At 36.6% G+C, this 16,324-nt stretch overlaps 1 protein-coding gene across 1 annotated transcript; it reads left to right on the top strand.

The window, feature by feature from the left end:
* Nucleotides 1–232: 232 nt before the first annotated feature.
* On the top strand, nucleotides 233–14,922 carry LOC119657757 (ornithine aminotransferase, mitochondrial). Its single transcript, XM_038064812.1, has 6 exons — nucleotides 233–692; nucleotides 1,145–1,313; nucleotides 1,372–1,512; nucleotides 14,071–14,293; nucleotides 14,358–14,639; nucleotides 14,701–14,922. Exons 1-6 carry the CDS (start codon nucleotides 370–372, stop codon nucleotides 14,862–14,864), a joined length of 1,302 nt encoding a protein of 433 aa, XP_037920740.1. The 5' UTR covers nucleotides 233–369; the 3' UTR covers nucleotides 14,865–14,922.
* The last annotated feature ends 1,402 nt before the right edge of the window (nucleotides 14,923–16,324 follow it).

Raw genomic sequence — 16,324 nt, 5'->3', positions numbered from 1 at the left:
TAAATTATGTCAAACCAACGTTACTTTGTATGTAGACATTGCTCAGAAAAAAGCTCCAAAATATCAAACTTCTTCAATCACCCTGTAAGACGAGAATCAGACATTCATTATCTTTTCCGTAATAGAATAATCATTAAATTATGTTTATACAATAAATTCGTCATACCGATAAGATCGACTGCGAGTATAATTACTGACCCCCATGTTTCTGAGGCAATAGACGAGCAGCTCAGATAGACCGCATTTGAGTGGACTTTATAATATTGACTAGAATTTTTCGAAGTTCAGTTAGTCGCAAAGCGCTGCGTGGAGAACTCTCACGCCGATTCTATATATAACACTGTTGTTAAATAAGTTCTTAGTAACACAATGTTTAGCTCATCCGTTGCCGGTGTCAGACTGACGCTCGTTGCGTCAAAAAATAAATTTCTTTTGTCGGAAATCTCAAAACGTGCCGCCCATAAGCTAAGTACCGAGGACATTATCAAACGCGAGGAAAAGTATGGTGCTCATAACTACCACCCTATCCCTGCGGCCATATGCAAAGGTGAAGGTGTTCACGTGTGGGATGTTGAAGGAAAACATTATTTTGATTTCCTAAGCGCCTACTCGGCCGTGAATCAAGGTCACTGTCATCCAAAAATTGTTGACGCTTTGGTACAACAAGCAAAAACCTTGCCACTAATATCCAGGTGAGTGGAAAGTATTTGTTATTATGGTGTAAAATGGACATGAAATTAAATAGATGAATTGCGAATCTAATATCTTGATAACAATTTTAAGTGGTGTTTTATCAAACCGGAAAGTTGCGCGATTTAATATATATTTCAGTTTTTTACAGATATATTGAGTCGTGTTGCATTTGAATTCCATTTCCTGATATATCCCTAGTAGGAAAGTATCTAAAAGACCTTATCCATTTGAATAGATATGGATTGGAATTTTTTGAATTTTCAAATCGTTAAAATTAATTAAATCGCGGGACATTTCGACGTTCTTAGATAGCGACGGTAATCATCCATTTTTTCATAGACTTTATGATGAAGCAAATTTCATGGTTCTTCTCGGTTCCTTCCATCAGTCACACTAAATTTGTTTAACCTTGAGATAATAATACAACTGCAAAATACATTATCGTTTTCAGAGCATTCTACAATGACGTTCTTGGAGAGTTTGAGGAACTCGCCTGCAAAATGTTTGGATATGATAAAATGCTTGCCATGAATTCAGGCGTAGAAGCCGCGGAAACTGCATGCAAATTGGCAAGAAAATGGGCCTACATGGTCAAAAAGGTTCCAGATAACCAAGCTAAAGTAAGTAGAGGCGGGCACCTTTCTTTCATTAATCTACATCAAAATCGATTGCTTTTAGATTATTTTCGCTGACGGAAATTTCTGGGGTAGAACGTTGGCCGCTATATCAGCTTCAGATGACCCAGAGAGGTACGAAGGATTTGGGCCGTTCATGCCCGGATTCGAGCGTATTCCTTACAATAATATTGGAGCACTTGAGGTACGTATTGAGCATAGTAACAGCAAAATAGCTGCTATAGATAACAATTTCGTCACTCGAAATGGAAGCACACTCTTTTCGTTGTATTTCGCCTAATCAGAGCAAAAAAACTCTGAATGAAAATGTTGAAAACATGCGAATCTGGCGTCAAGATTGTTGATGCTTTCCATGTTGCTGTTTCTATATTTAACTTTTATTGATATAATATAGTATTTTCAATTATCATAGCTTGTTATCTCAATGAGTGGAAAAATTTTAGTAGTTTATTGTAGATTGAAAGGGCAATCGATTGTATCAGTTGTTTGATATGGTTAGGCAGAAAACAATCATGATCTCTTTAAACGAAAATTGATCAGTCTGGCTAAGGGTCCTAGACGAAATAGTTTATGATATTTTCGCCCAAGGATAAAGTACCTTGAGGTCTTTCTAACCCACCTAAGAGTAACTGTGTTGGTTTATATTCTTTTCAAGTCGCTCTGTGCAACTCCATTTTCATTAAACTATTTATTATCCCATATCAAATGGTGTAAATTCCGAATTGATTAGGCCTTTAAAATTAGGACAATGATTTTTTTCAAATTGACATAATCATTAAAGTAAAACATTAGCGTTAATCCCTCAGCCCAAAAGTTGTAAAACTAAAATAGCTCAAAGAGCGTGTAAAACTGACTGAGGTCCCTTTCATAATTGTTATTCAAATCGTATATTGTGGGATAAAAGTTCAGGCGTTGTGAAAATATTAATTTCGACTGAGTTGTTGATGATATTTTCCTCCTCCTACTTACAGTGGCAAGCTTACGGCTTATGTGTAATTTTGTCTATGCAATTAGTTTTATCGCCGTTCGTGCGGCATGTGTTCATCCTTTCACAGGCTCAGGGCTGATTCTATCAAAAGGTGAACCTATTCGCCCAAATCTAGGGACGCAAGTCCCGAGGCAGAAATATAAACATATTTGTCAAAAACCTAAACCCTCATGAAAAAAATATAAAATGTTTTGAAGAATGTTTTGTGACGAAAAATTCCTTCAGAAGATATATACAATGAATTTAAGAAAAAAATATTGGGAAAGGGCGTGAAATGCTTAGGACACCAACTGCCTTTGGGCCAGACCTTTGCAGGCTCTTAACAATTTTATCAATCTAGTCATTGTTGTAGTTTCGTAATTTCCATCTGCGTGTTTTGTTGAGGCCTAGATTTCATACAAGCGCATGGTCCTTAATTTTTTTCAGATTTTTGGTGTGGATAACTCTCGAAAATGAGTTCTCTCGCTTTAGATGTGTAGATTTTGGTTTTTTTCCTCATTTATTTTGCAATTTACGTCAGCACTGAAGGCTGTTGGTGAAATTACTTAACAAGACTGTTCGTATGATACCCCAGAAAAGTGCTTGTTTGTTTTACACAAAACCTGAAAAAAAGTGCTTCGTATATCACGAAGGACGAAGCTTTTAGGGAAACGGTTATCTGTGAGGAATCCAAATTCAATTTTAGACTCATCCTTTTTACCAAGTTAACATATAGCGTATCTGTGTGATCCGAACGTGGGGCCAATGGGTGAAAATTCACAGGTCTCCGAGGAATATATAAGGACTGGTAAGATTATTGTCTTGTACAGTAAGAGCTTTGACCATATGATGAGACGTTTCGGGCGAAACAGTTTTTGTAAGCTGAAATGGGTTCTGTTGGCAGCCAACAACCGTGCGCGGATTTCATTGTCATAGGCGTTATCGGTTGTGATTTTCGACCCTAGATAGGAAAAATTTTCAGCGGTCTCGGGTTCAATGTTGTCCGTTCTTTAGTTTTTGGCGCTGACTTTGCCACCATGTACTCCACCATGCCCTAATTAATGTGTAGCCCGAGATCTGCTTTAAAAATGGCTGCCATATCTCAAAGGCGGATTGACACTGGAAAGAGTAGATTAAATTGACAGAGTGATTTTGAAGCTGGTCAACTGGCAATTTTTAACTGAAAGTAAACTAAATTGAGTATATTGAGTAAAGAACTACATATTAGAAAAATGGCGACACGTTAAGATTACCTCGAACTGAACTACGTTTACCAATAATTGTGGTCATGTCGATGCGATCTATGTCATTCCATTACTTATGGAGGAACATCATAAGATACAATGCCCTCTCTACATTGTCTTCATTGAGCTAGGGAAGACATGAAAATATTTTTTTTTTGAGAATTATGGGGTCCTAAGTCCGCATCAACTTAATGCCGGACCCGACCAAGTGGGGAGGAACTTACTCCCTCTTTTTTTGGTCCACGGACCCCTCGTTTAGGACTTAGCACTCAGGGCAGAGGTGAGGCAGCGTCCGATGATTTGTCTCTGCCCTGGTAAGAAACCGTAAAAGCGTCATTGCCTAACATTTTTTAAGGAAAAGGCGTTTCAACAAGTTCGCTAAGTATTCACTGCGATAAAATCTACTACCAAAGAAACTCAGTTAAACTCAAGGCGCAGCAGACGTACTAAAACTTCAACACTACTGGTCGCCAAGAAAATACCCTCTCATTCTGTTCTTATTGAAGACACTATCAATGAAGAAATTCTACGCATAAATCCCTGCATACCATATTGCTCTAGGCAAATTTAGTTTTGTCAGCATATCATAACAAAGCTGATCTCGAGGAACTCATCCAAAGTTGGAAAGATACCCTCATATAGCACTCTATAGCATAACATAGAGTGCCGACTAACCAACGAAGCAATGAACGCCTTTACATTTGTAAAGGACACAAAAGTAAAGATGGGCTGATACACTGGATTAACTGGTCAACTTGAACCGAATCAATGGCTGAAAGAAATAGCAAATCAAATACTGACGTGACATAAGCTAGAAAAGAAAAGAAACAATACCCGCTTCATATTGATTTTAATGCATTGCAATATAGAAAAAAAAACAAATTGAAAACAACGACGATAGAGAGGAGGGAGATAATGTCTGAATAAATAGATTACCTTAAATATATCGTCATATAGGTTAAATATCCGCTTGGGTCGCCAAGGGAGATATCCCATTTACAGTTAATTCCCAAACATTGTAAACATTATTGAGTGCACCTGCATAACGGATGCACAAACTAATAGAATCATAAACATGATTAAGTGCACCTGCATAACGGATGCACAAACTAATAGAATCATAAACATTATTAAGTGCACCTGCATAACGGATGCACAAACCAATAGAATCATAAACATTATTAAGTGCACCTGCATAACGGATGCACAAACCAATAGAATCATAAACATTATTAAGTGCACCTGCATAACGGATGCACAAACGAGCGAGCATCATAGGTATTTAAGGTAGCACTAAGGATTAGAAAAGGGGAGTCGAGTTGCAACTGTGGAAGGATGAAGATTAATAAAATATATTAAATAAATAACTACGAGTCTAGTTGGAACTGTACTAGGGGGAGTCTAGTTGGGAGTCTAGTTGAATCTGTACGAGGATTAAGATCAATAAAATATATTAAATTAATAATCGTCAAGTGTTATTAATTTTAGTGGCGCAGTCGGTAGGATCCATGCATCGAGCAGGATCCAGTGATACGCGAAGTTACGTGCTTTAAATTCGTTCAAGAACCGGCGCAATTTTTTAGAAACAAAGTTGTTTTAACTAAAAAAATCAAGTGTCGCGATTCGTTTAATAATATAATAAAAAAAAAAAAAAAAAATATATTAACTAAAATAAATACAAAGCTAGGAGGCGGAGTAACAAGCATAAATCCGTCTTAAAACACATTCTGAGGCTGGTTTGGAATCCTAGCAATAAAAAAAAAAAATCTAATATAAAAGTGCAGTGAAATAGACTCACCTCAAGACTCAACGTAGAGATAGACTAGCTATTTACCATCGACGCATCCTTCAAGCCGAAATGGATAACGTATTAGCGCAACGATTGATAGCAGCTTTGGAGAATTTAGCTAATTTGCAACGGCCAAATCGAGCAGAAACAATAATAAAAGAAATTGCCTACATAAAAGAGTTTTCGGGAGACAGGAAGCAGCTAACGCAATTTCTAACAACCGTTGGTGGTCATCTTAGTGCTATTGATGAGGAATCACGGGAAGAAGCCTGGCAGGTAATTTATAACATAAAAATTACAGGAGCGGCAAAGGAACTTTTGTTAAATAATCGTCCGGAAAACTGGGAGTCGGCTAGAAATTTACTCAAACAACATTTTCGACCATCTACGAACTACAAGGACCTTTCGAGAAGAATAACGCAACTCAAAGTAAGCTCTATCTCCGATCTTAACTCTAAAATTGAATATATTATAGAAGAAATCAATACATTCGCCACTTATGAATCGAATACAGCGGAAACTCGCCAAACTTTCTACGCGTTATTAGTGAATAGAATTAAGCAAATAGTTAGTGGTAATTTGTCACGTGATATAAGAAATTTGTTTGATTTACATGAAGTAAAAGAAATTTTATACTCGTATGTGGGCTACGATCAAGATAATTTAGACCGAGAAACATTATATCAGGAAAGAAAGAATTATAACAGTCAGGACTATAGAAAACACCATAACAAACAGGACAATAGACAGAAACAATCGGGTAATCATGGACAATACAATTCAAATTTTGGTAGACCAAATAGGGTAGAATCAAATCAATACAGACGTAGCTCGGGACATTTTTGGCAAGATCGACAAAATTCTCGACTAAATAACTTCCGAGATTCTGGGTTTAGAAGTAATAATAATCCTACTCAACATAGACAACATTCCTGGAATCGTTCTGACCAGGTTAGGCGACCACCACCTGAACCTATGGAGATAGGTACCGTGACCCATAGAAGATCAAACCAAAATAGAAATGACCCATCACCCGGGTCTAATTCAGTAAACGAGGAGGTTCATAATATTGAACCAGAGTTTTTTTATGAATTAGGCCTCGGAAACAAAATCTTTGCTAATCTTACCATTGATAATAAACTGTACAAGTGCTTGATAGATACAGGTTCAACAATGAGCATTGTGAACTCTGCTAGAGTAGATTGTAGCAAGTTTAAAATCTTCGATAAGACTAACATCCGTTTGCAGACTATAAACCATACAACCACGGAAAGCGTTGAACGAGTAATTACAAATATTCCAACAGAATTTAACTTTGATCCAAAAGGTGGAATCAAATGGTATAAGAGGGATTTATTAGGGAAGTCGTATGACTTTTTAATCGGAATGGACATATTATCCAAAATTGTGAAAATCTTCAATTTTGAGAATGAATGTCTTATCCTAAATAATGGTAGTAAAATATCTTTAGATTCTTCAGAAAATGAAGAAAATCTCAAGTGCTTTGAACTTAATGCCGAACAAGGGGAAGTTGACTTAAGTCATTTAAATAAAGAAGAAAAAAGTGAAATGGAAAAATTATTGAAAGAATTTAGTCAACGTAATCAACGATGGTTACTGAAACTACAAGAGTATCAGTTTGATATAGAGTATATCAAAGGTAAGGAAAACAAGGTTGCAGACTTCTTGAGTCGCATTCCAGAAGCCACTAATCAAAAAGAAAATTCCACTGATAACCAATCGATCAATGATTTGTCAGATAACGCTACAGTTCACTCACAAGATGAACAACAGTTGGATCACATTCCTATTAAAGAGACCATAGTAAATAAATATAAAACTCAGTTAATACTAGCATATGACGTAGATCAGGAAATAGAAATATTGCATAACCGTAGAATAATATATATGGATATGACTAGGGATAGGGACCATTGGGTTGACCTTTTAAGAAGGTATATTCGACCAGGTATAACAGGAATCTACACCGAACTTTCATACCATCAGTTTAATAAAATTCAGCAAGTTTTAATTGAACTATTTGGAGACGATAGGAACATAAAGTTTATCAAAGCTACAATGAGGGCTAGAGAAATAAAAACAGCAGAGGAAATCCATAGACAGATATCCTTATATCACACAGTTGAGAGTATGCACAGTGGGATTATAGAAACCTTTAATAGTCTAAAAAATAAATTGTATTACCCGAAATTAGTCGAGGAGATAATCAAAGTTATTAATAATTGTAAAACGTGTTTGGAAACCAAATACGAACGTAAGCCTTTCAGAGTTAAATACAAAATTAGTGAAACTCCCACTAGTATAAACGAAATTTTGCATATGGATATATACTATTTCATGAAGCAGGCATTTCTAACGCTAATTGATAAGCTGACGAAAAAAGCTTATATTTATCATTTGCAAAATAGAAATTGGAATAGGAAGATCGAAGTGTTGGAAGAACACTTCTCTAAATTTGGTAAACCGCAGAAGATTATTACCGATAATGAGTTCGCCAGTATTAATATCAAGGACTTCTTTAGAACGCAAGGTATAGCATTACATTTCACGAAACCTAATACCCATACAGGGAATAGTGATATCGAAAGGTTTCACTCAACATTACAGGAAAAACTAGTATCTATGAGGAAATTAGATCTAACTTTATTACAGAAAATACATAGGGCAGTAAGTAATTATAACGATAGATATCACTCTTCTATCAAAATGACTCCGAATCAAGCAGTACGGGCTGATCCTGCAATGCTTGAAAAGACTTTGAAGGAGTACAAGAATAAATATATAAATAAGCTTAATAAGAAAAGAGAAGATTATAGGGAGACTAGGAGAATTATTCCAGTTAAGAACTATAAACGTAATTACTATAAGAACGAACCGAGATATAGGATTAAAGAATTAGGTAGAGAACATCCCATTAATATAAAACGTCCTCGTAAATTTGCAGGTGATGACCTCAGTTTGGGTAGTTGCACTGCAACTTCTACTATTAGCAACACCACAGATAGACAGGAAATAGTAGAACATATCCAACTAATAGAAGAGAATTGTGAAAATGCAGTTCAAAACCTTAATAAATAAATTGAACTCAATTCTCATTTTAATAACTCGAAATCTGATAGAGTCAGACCGAAACGCAATTAGTAAAACCTTTCAACAACTCACAGAAAACGAAAAATTATTAGTAAAAAAAAAAAAAAAAAAAAAAAAAAAAAAACAACTGAAAACAGACCAAATTTTAAAAACTCCGAATTTTGGAAGAGAAGTTAAATCAGATTATTGACAACATAGCAATGATGAAACATGAATTGATTCACTCTAGTATGCTAACAGCAACCGAAATTTTGACGACTAAACTGGACTTTTATAAACTCAAAAACGTACGAACCGGACTACTGAAGTATAAGGAAAACACAATAATTTTGTCCCTTAAAATTCCAAATTCTTACAAAATTGAAGAGTACAAATTAATTACATCGTTACCCACTACGAATAATTTACAAGCAATGTTAGAAGATCAGTATTTTATAGAAAAAATGGAACAAAATATGTTTATGATGAAAAATTGAATTATGAAAGGGAGTTGAAACCCTTGAGTAAGAGTATTACAAGAAATAAGTGCGTACTTGTAGAAAATAATGGAACAGAAATTGTGAAGGTTGATGATAACACTATAATCTGTAAGAATCTTAAACAAACTAATATTGTTAATTATTGTGACGACAGAAACATACACCTAAATGGTAACTATTTAATCAACATCAATAACTGTACAATCCAGATACTAAATCCAACCTTTGGTAAAACAAATGTAAAATTTATTGACAGGTTCTTTTAGAAAATAAGAGAAACTTGGAACATATCAATATTTTAAAATTTCATAAAAATATAAATTACCTATCTGGTTCAATTGTAAGCGCATTTCTGTTAATACTATTTATCATAATACTTACCCTATATCATGGACACAAAAAAATTGAAAATTGTTGTAAAAAGCTCGCAATCCAGTAAAATTCCGGAGAATTTCAAGTTAAATAGGGGAGAGGTTAAATATCCGCTTGGGTCGCCAAGGGAGATATCCCATTTACAGTTAATTCCCAAACATTGTAAACATTATTGAGTGCACCTGCATAACGGATGCACAAACTAATAGAATCATAAACATGATTAAGTGCACCTGCATAACGGATGCACAAACTAATAGAATCATAAACATTATTAAGTGCACCTGCATAACGGATGCACAAACCAATAGAATCATAAACATTATTAAGTGCACCTGCATAACGGATGCACAAACCAATAGAATCATAAACATTATTAAGTGCACCTGCATAACGGATGCACAAACGAGCGAGCATCATAGGTATTTAAGGTAGCACTAAGGATTAGAAAAGGGGAGTCGAGTTGCAACTGTGGAAGGATGAAGATTAATAAAATATATTAAATAAATAACTACGAGTCTAGTTGGAACTGTACTAGGGGGAGTCTAGTTGGGAGTCTAGTTGAATCTGTACGAGGATTAAGATCAATAAAATATATTAAATTAATAATCGTCAAGTGTTATTAATTTTAGTTATATACCATATGGTGCTCTGATGATATTGTTTAAACCTCCCTAACCCCTATTCCCTGTGCAGAATAAATTCCAGTTCACACTTTCGAGAGCCTTCTTGAAGTGAAAGAGAACAATCCAAAGTTCACGTATTGTTCCTATATTCCCTGTAGAGCAATATTGTGCTCAATTTAGGATTTTCCGATACGGCACCGACTCTCGATAGAGTCTATAGAAATTCGTTCAAGAATTCAAGACTTCGAAAATTATTCCAGTGGTTATCTTGACTACGGCAGACAAGAAGTCGTATATACGAGTATATACTCTCTCAAAGCAAAGTATCTACATATCTCTAACGAACTATTCAAGATGCTGAACGATAAATGTGTCGTGTGCCTGCTTTATTGTTTTTAATTGATGAGAAGTAATCAAGAGATAATATCGTCTCTGCTTTTCGTCCCACTTTCCACGGCCCCTCAGCAGCAGCATTTTGGCACTTTTTCAGGAATTTAATTCAGATTAAAAAGAAATATCCTTGTGAACCGGGTTTTTGGAGAATTTATGCAGTGATTTCCGCTAATTACCCGTGAGCGTGCCGGTGGAATACATAATAGAAGACAATTCTTGTTAAAATGACCAACTGTTGCAGATCAAAAAACGCATTTTGTATAATTCTTATATTAAAATCACACTGTAGGTGGCACACATATTGTACAAATAATCTATCTGTGATTCAAAAGGAATTCGAAATGTTCCTTATACGCAGAGGGCGCTCATTTTCGAGCAATAATTAAGATATTTTTTCTTACTCTCCAGGAAAGTCATTTTCACAGTCATTTTTTGCTGCGATGTCATGCAATCAACAATGTTCCCTTCCAGAATGGACTTCAAAAACACTTTTATAGACAGTAGAGAGTTCAATTTATTGCGTAACGTACTGTAGTTCAACTGACATGGCATTCGTTCAAATGCGACCTCAAAAATAAATTAGGGTGGGAGTGCGTTACCAACATGACCTATATAAAATCTGTGAAATTCTACAAAATCTCCTGTCACATTATTTCGCATTAGCATTCGGTTGCTAATGCGCATAGCGTGTCAACCACACTTCCATATTGAAAGTTTGTTAAAATGTGTTTCAGCTCCCCCAGGACTTCTTGAAAAGCTTGCACTCTCTCTTAACAGTTCTGTGCCATGTGTGGGAACTCAATCGTGGGCCACTCTGAAATAGTGAATTCCATCGCCTGTTACAACCCGCAAGACTTACCGCCTTTTCTCACTTTGTAACCTATCCACTGCCACTTCCGCCTTCTCACATTCATAGGCATCTGACCAGTTCCCCGAAATTGTATTAAGAATGTTCACGAAGCTTTTGAGTAATCGTTCAGGACACTTACCATATATCAGGATAGAAAGAACATTAGCACAGAACAGTCTCTTGTGTTGTAATATTTGCATTTTTAGATTTTGGACGAAACAGCGAAAGTGTTTTTAGCAGTTTCATCAGCTGAAACAACGATGCCAATATAGACAATCAGGTGTTTCTACAGTTATGTATATCATTTTTTCGGCTTATTTTATAATGAAACAAGTCGGAATGCCGGAAGCTCGCGCTTCGGGTATAAAGGTTTTGTGTTCATCTTATCTAAGAAATTTCAACGCACATTTTTCTATCCGTATATAGCTACAAATCCACTACTCCTTCATATTTTTCCAAACTACGAGACATACGTACATATTACAGCCGTAGCTATTACGCTCATCCTAAACAAACAAACTGCCTATTTCCGAATACTGTACCCATATAGGCACGTATATAAATTGATAGTACCTATATTTCCGATTTACTTCTTATATCTATTTGAATTAGGCACTACCCGCAAAGTCCATGTCACATGTCTAGTAGGAATAATTGACATTCACATACAAATGAATAAAAAACTAACACAAAATAATCCTTTTCCACCCAATTCGTACGAACTTACTTCGTTGTGGTATTGACGAATTGATATGTGATGATGACGTCATGCAGGTTGCAGAATGCACGAAATTCAAACAAAATTGTAAAGTTTTACCCCCTATAACTTTGTTAGTAACAGTTGGATTTTCTTCAAACTTGATCGAATTGTGCACCATGTTCTTCGTTACACCTTTACTAATTTTTGTACTTCTGGGATGAACATAAGGGGGTGCCGGGTAAATTTCTAAAATGTGGAAATATACTATTATTAACTTTATTTGTGCAGATATCGGAACGGGATAGATTTTGAGGCCTAGATCTAGTAGAGATGCACTACTGTGATTTTTTTCAGATTTTTCGGTTGGATAGGTTCTGAGAACGAGACCTGTTACACTTTTTGATGGTCATATTTTGAGCCCTCACTCTCCTACGTTTCACCCAATTTCAAATATTGAACCAGTTTCGAAAAGTACTAATTGAGACCTTTCATTTGATACCCCACATGGCTACATTCTGTGAAAAAAAATTTGCAGCCTCCTTTCACATGTATGGGGAGCCCCCCCCCCCCTTAAACTTAACACAAAATGGCGCCAGTTGCTGCATGTAAAGGGAACGGCAGATAACATACTCTTACCAATTTTGGTGACAATCGGTCCAGCCGTTTCTGAATAAATGGGGTGACAGACAGACAGACAGACAGACGGACAGACAAACAGACCGACAGACAGACAGACAGACAAACGGACAGACAGACATCGAATCGATTCGAATAAGGTTTTGTTTCACACAAAACCTTAAAAAAGACAAATTTAATTTTCTAAATTAAACAATGTGGAATGATGCGTTTCTATTCCTCATATACCGGTATTTCGAGGACCAGTTGTCCTCTTCCTCAAATAGTTTTTGTCAGACAGAAACTGGTCTTTTTTTTCAGGCAGGTGTTATCAGTGAAATCGAGGTATTTAACGTAAGATGTCATAGTCCACTAAAAGCTTTAACGCGCCCCGGGTAGGGCAGCATACACAACGTCACCGATAAAAAGGGATAGGATGCAACCCTATCGGTCTTTGCTTTCGACTTCAAATTCCTCTGAAATTTTACCTTGATGAAGCACCTGATATCATATATCGCTGTGATAACAAGTATTAATTTCTGCGGAATGCATATGCTCCCTGTCCACGTTTTCGAAAGCCTCTTCGAAATCGATGATGTGAAGGAGAAACCTAAACTCCACACACTCTTCTGAAATGATCTGAAGGGTGTTCATGTGGCCGATGCGGGAGGATCCAGAATGAGAAATACCAGACTCTATGGATCAAACCTTCACGGTGTTCCTTATTATATACCAGGATTAGGAGAGAGCACGCAAACAGTCTGCCAATTGTCGCACTTAGGACGGATGACCTTTTTTCGGAATCTTGGCGATCATTCCCTTCTTCCACTTTTTGGGAAAAATCGCAGATTCCTCGGAAGTAGCAGCTTTGCAGAATCTTCACTGAAAAAGAAGACAACTTGTTTCTGAAACAGTAATTTTGTAACATAAAGAAGACTTTACGGCGAAGAAAGCGTATTTACAATCGTGTTTACTTTCGGTAGAAACAGCACTAGAAATACACACGATAGGCGGAACTAGAGGAACTAAGTGTTGCCAAAAACTAACTTTATTATAAAATATGGGATAATGATCGCAATCATAAAATCGTATGCATTTGGAAGTTTGGGTTTCCACGAGTATGAGGGTTTGCTATTCTACTTGCTGTGCATCAATTGCGGTTGAAATAGCTAAACATCATTATGTCTGCCTTGGCTTCACTCAGATTTTAAATGATAGTTTCCAATGTCACAAGTGTGTCTATATGTATTTGACTAAATCTTCTAGAAATAATCTTTCTTAGGAATTATGTTCTCGACTGTTGAACAGCTTCGGGAGAAGCCCTTTATTTCCCTGTCACCACAATAGAGTATAACCGTGGTCTTTACTGGTAGACGTAAAAACTGCTGAAAGATCTGAAAATATATTGAATGCAAATGGACTTTAATGATTCAGAGATTCCGACTAGCAATTTTTATTTCAAGGCTCGTTGTTTACCAATTATAGCAGAAGAGAGAATTAGAAAAATTATTATATTTTAGAAATGAGTTACTTATAATTAGTGTTGGTTTGTCTTATCTATTTGCTACAGTTCTCTTTATTGCTCATTTATTTCAGAAAGCTCTACAGGATCCTCACGTGTGTGCATTCATGGTGGAACCAATTCAGGGAGAAGCTGGTATATATGTACCAGATGAAGGGTACCTTAAGAAAGTAAGAGAACTTTGTACAAAGAACAATGTTCTGTTCATTGCTGACGAAATTCAAACAGGTCTTTGTCGAACAGGCAAAATGCTGGCATGCGATTACGAAAATGTTAGACCAGACATCCTGATTTTAGGTTTGTATATTATTGAGTTGAACATCACATCCAAACATATGTATTTAAAAATTATTTCCTTCAGGCAAAGCTCTATCTGGAGGATTATATCCCGTATCAGCAGCATTAGCTGACGATAAAATTATGTTATGCATCAGACCAGGTGAACATGGTTCTACTTATGGTGGCAATCCCTTGGCGGCACGTGTTGGTATCGCTTCTCTGAATGTTCTGGTTGAGGAAAAATTAGCTGACAATGCCGCTAAAATGGGTGAACTTCTTAGATCCGAATTGAGGAAGTTGCCAAGCGATATTATTTCCACAGTACGAGGAAAAGGACTGCTAAATGCTATTGTTGTCACATCGAGTAAGATGATCAATTTTAAATCAATTTTTGAAATGACTCATTGTCGATTGTTTTTTTGCAGAATTCGATGCTTGGGATATTTGCTTAAGACTAAAGGACAATGGGTTGCTGGCCAAGCCCACTCATGGAGATATCATTCGCCTTGGTCCGCCGCTAGTTATAAATAAGGAACAGATCCTGGAATGCGTTGAAATTATCAAAAAGACAATTAACAGCTTGAAATAAATCAATCCGTAATTAGACTGGTTAAATAAAACTTTAATAAATAAGATATCTACCTGAATTTAGTTCTAGTATAATTTCTTTAATAATAATAAACCTTTAATTGCATTGTCTAATATTTATGGTATATAAGATACATTAGCATAGTGCTTTCGCTCCGCTGAGAACATTTGGTATTAGCACACTAAAGCCGAACAAGTGGATTCTTCAAAATTGGATTGAATTTCTAGGAGGCAGCTTCGTCGTTACAAGATATGATATGATGCATTTCCCAAATCATCAATCAGAGTGAAGTAATGGAAACTTTCAACAACCCACAGTTCTTCTTAAGGGGGGAAAGCGTAATTCGTGTTTCTTTGGATTCAGGCCTTTTTTGCATAACGATAACAAGAAAGAATAGCATCGGTGACAAAATGCAACCCTGGCAGGCTCCACTTTGTACCTCAAAAATCCTCCGAGATTTTCCCTTAGTTCAATACGTGACATTTTCTATCACGATATATCGTTCTAACAATACCTATTAGTTTCTCCGAAATGTTCCTCCTGCGTAGAGAACGCCAAATACAGTCCCTGCTCATGCTATCGGAAGCTTTCTCGAAATGGGTGAAGAGCAGGTGAAGCGAAGATCTAAACTCTGTGTACTGCTCGAAGATTATCCGTAGGGTGTTGGCGTGGTCATTACAGGATAATACGGAGCGAAAACCATTTTACTCTCTGTCGATCAAACTTTCGAGATCCTTTCTTAGTTTCCACTCTCTGGTCTTGCTCACGAATTCCCAAGATTTCCGTACAAATGTAAGAAGCAAATCTGTAGTAACTGCAACTGCGCAGGGAAACCGTCAATGGTTAAACACTCATCATTCATTCATGGGGCATGAAAATTTGACCGTTATTGTCCTTCACAGGACCACATGCAAGCTCTTTCATGATGCTGTATACATTTCTGAAATCATTACGTTCTGCTACATCTTCAGCTTCCGTGACCAACACAATAGCAAATTTCCTTTTCTTACGGTGCAACTTTTTGAAATTTCTCTTGATATTGGAGTTCGAGTGGATCATATCGGCCAAAACATGCAATGGTCAACGAAGACTTTAGCCATCGATCATCGATCCACTTTTACGATTCCGCAATAAGCCAGATCCGGTGGCGGGCCAACGACCTTCGCAGCACCCGAGAAAAGAGCATTTTTTACGCCAGCTCAATACTCATTGATATTCTTAGGCGGATTACTCAGTATATCTGCCGTCCGATCAGCAAGATAAGAGGATCATACAAGCGGTCGAGGTTGAACTTGAGGGTTCGCAGCTATTCAACCCTGCGAGAAGTGGCAGATAAAACACGGATGCAAACGTAAGTGACCATCACATGTGATGCCTTCCGAGGCTGATATTAGCGCCTCTCTTGTTACGCACATCCAGGAGACAATAAATTTTCTACTAACCGCAAAGAGCTCCATCTG

Source organism: Hermetia illucens, chromosome 5 (assembly GCF_905115235.1).
Source record: "Hermetia illucens chromosome 5, iHerIll2.2.curated.20191125, whole genome shotgun sequence".
NCBI classification, from domain to species: domain Eukaryota; kingdom Metazoa; phylum Arthropoda; class Insecta; order Diptera; family Stratiomyidae; genus Hermetia; species Hermetia illucens.
The sequence above is the reverse complement of the archived record's forward strand: the minus strand, read 5'-3'. Positions and strand labels throughout refer to the sequence as shown.

What these genes read in the sequence shown, in the direction of transcription:
- LOC119657757 (XM_038064812.1), top strand. Translation starts at nt 370, where the DNA reads ATGTTTAGCTCATCCGTTGCCGGTGTCAGACTGACGCTCGTTGCGTCA. An exon ending in ACCTTGCCACTAATATCCAG is followed by an intron (nt 693 to 1,144) that starts GTGAGTGGAAAG and finishes TATCGTTTTCAG; the next exon opens with AGCATTCTACAATGACGTTC. An exon ending in ACCAGACATCCTGATTTTAG is followed by an intron (nt 14,294 to 14,357) that starts GTTTGTATATTA and finishes TATTTCCTTCAG; the next exon opens with GCAAAGCTCTATCTGGAGGA.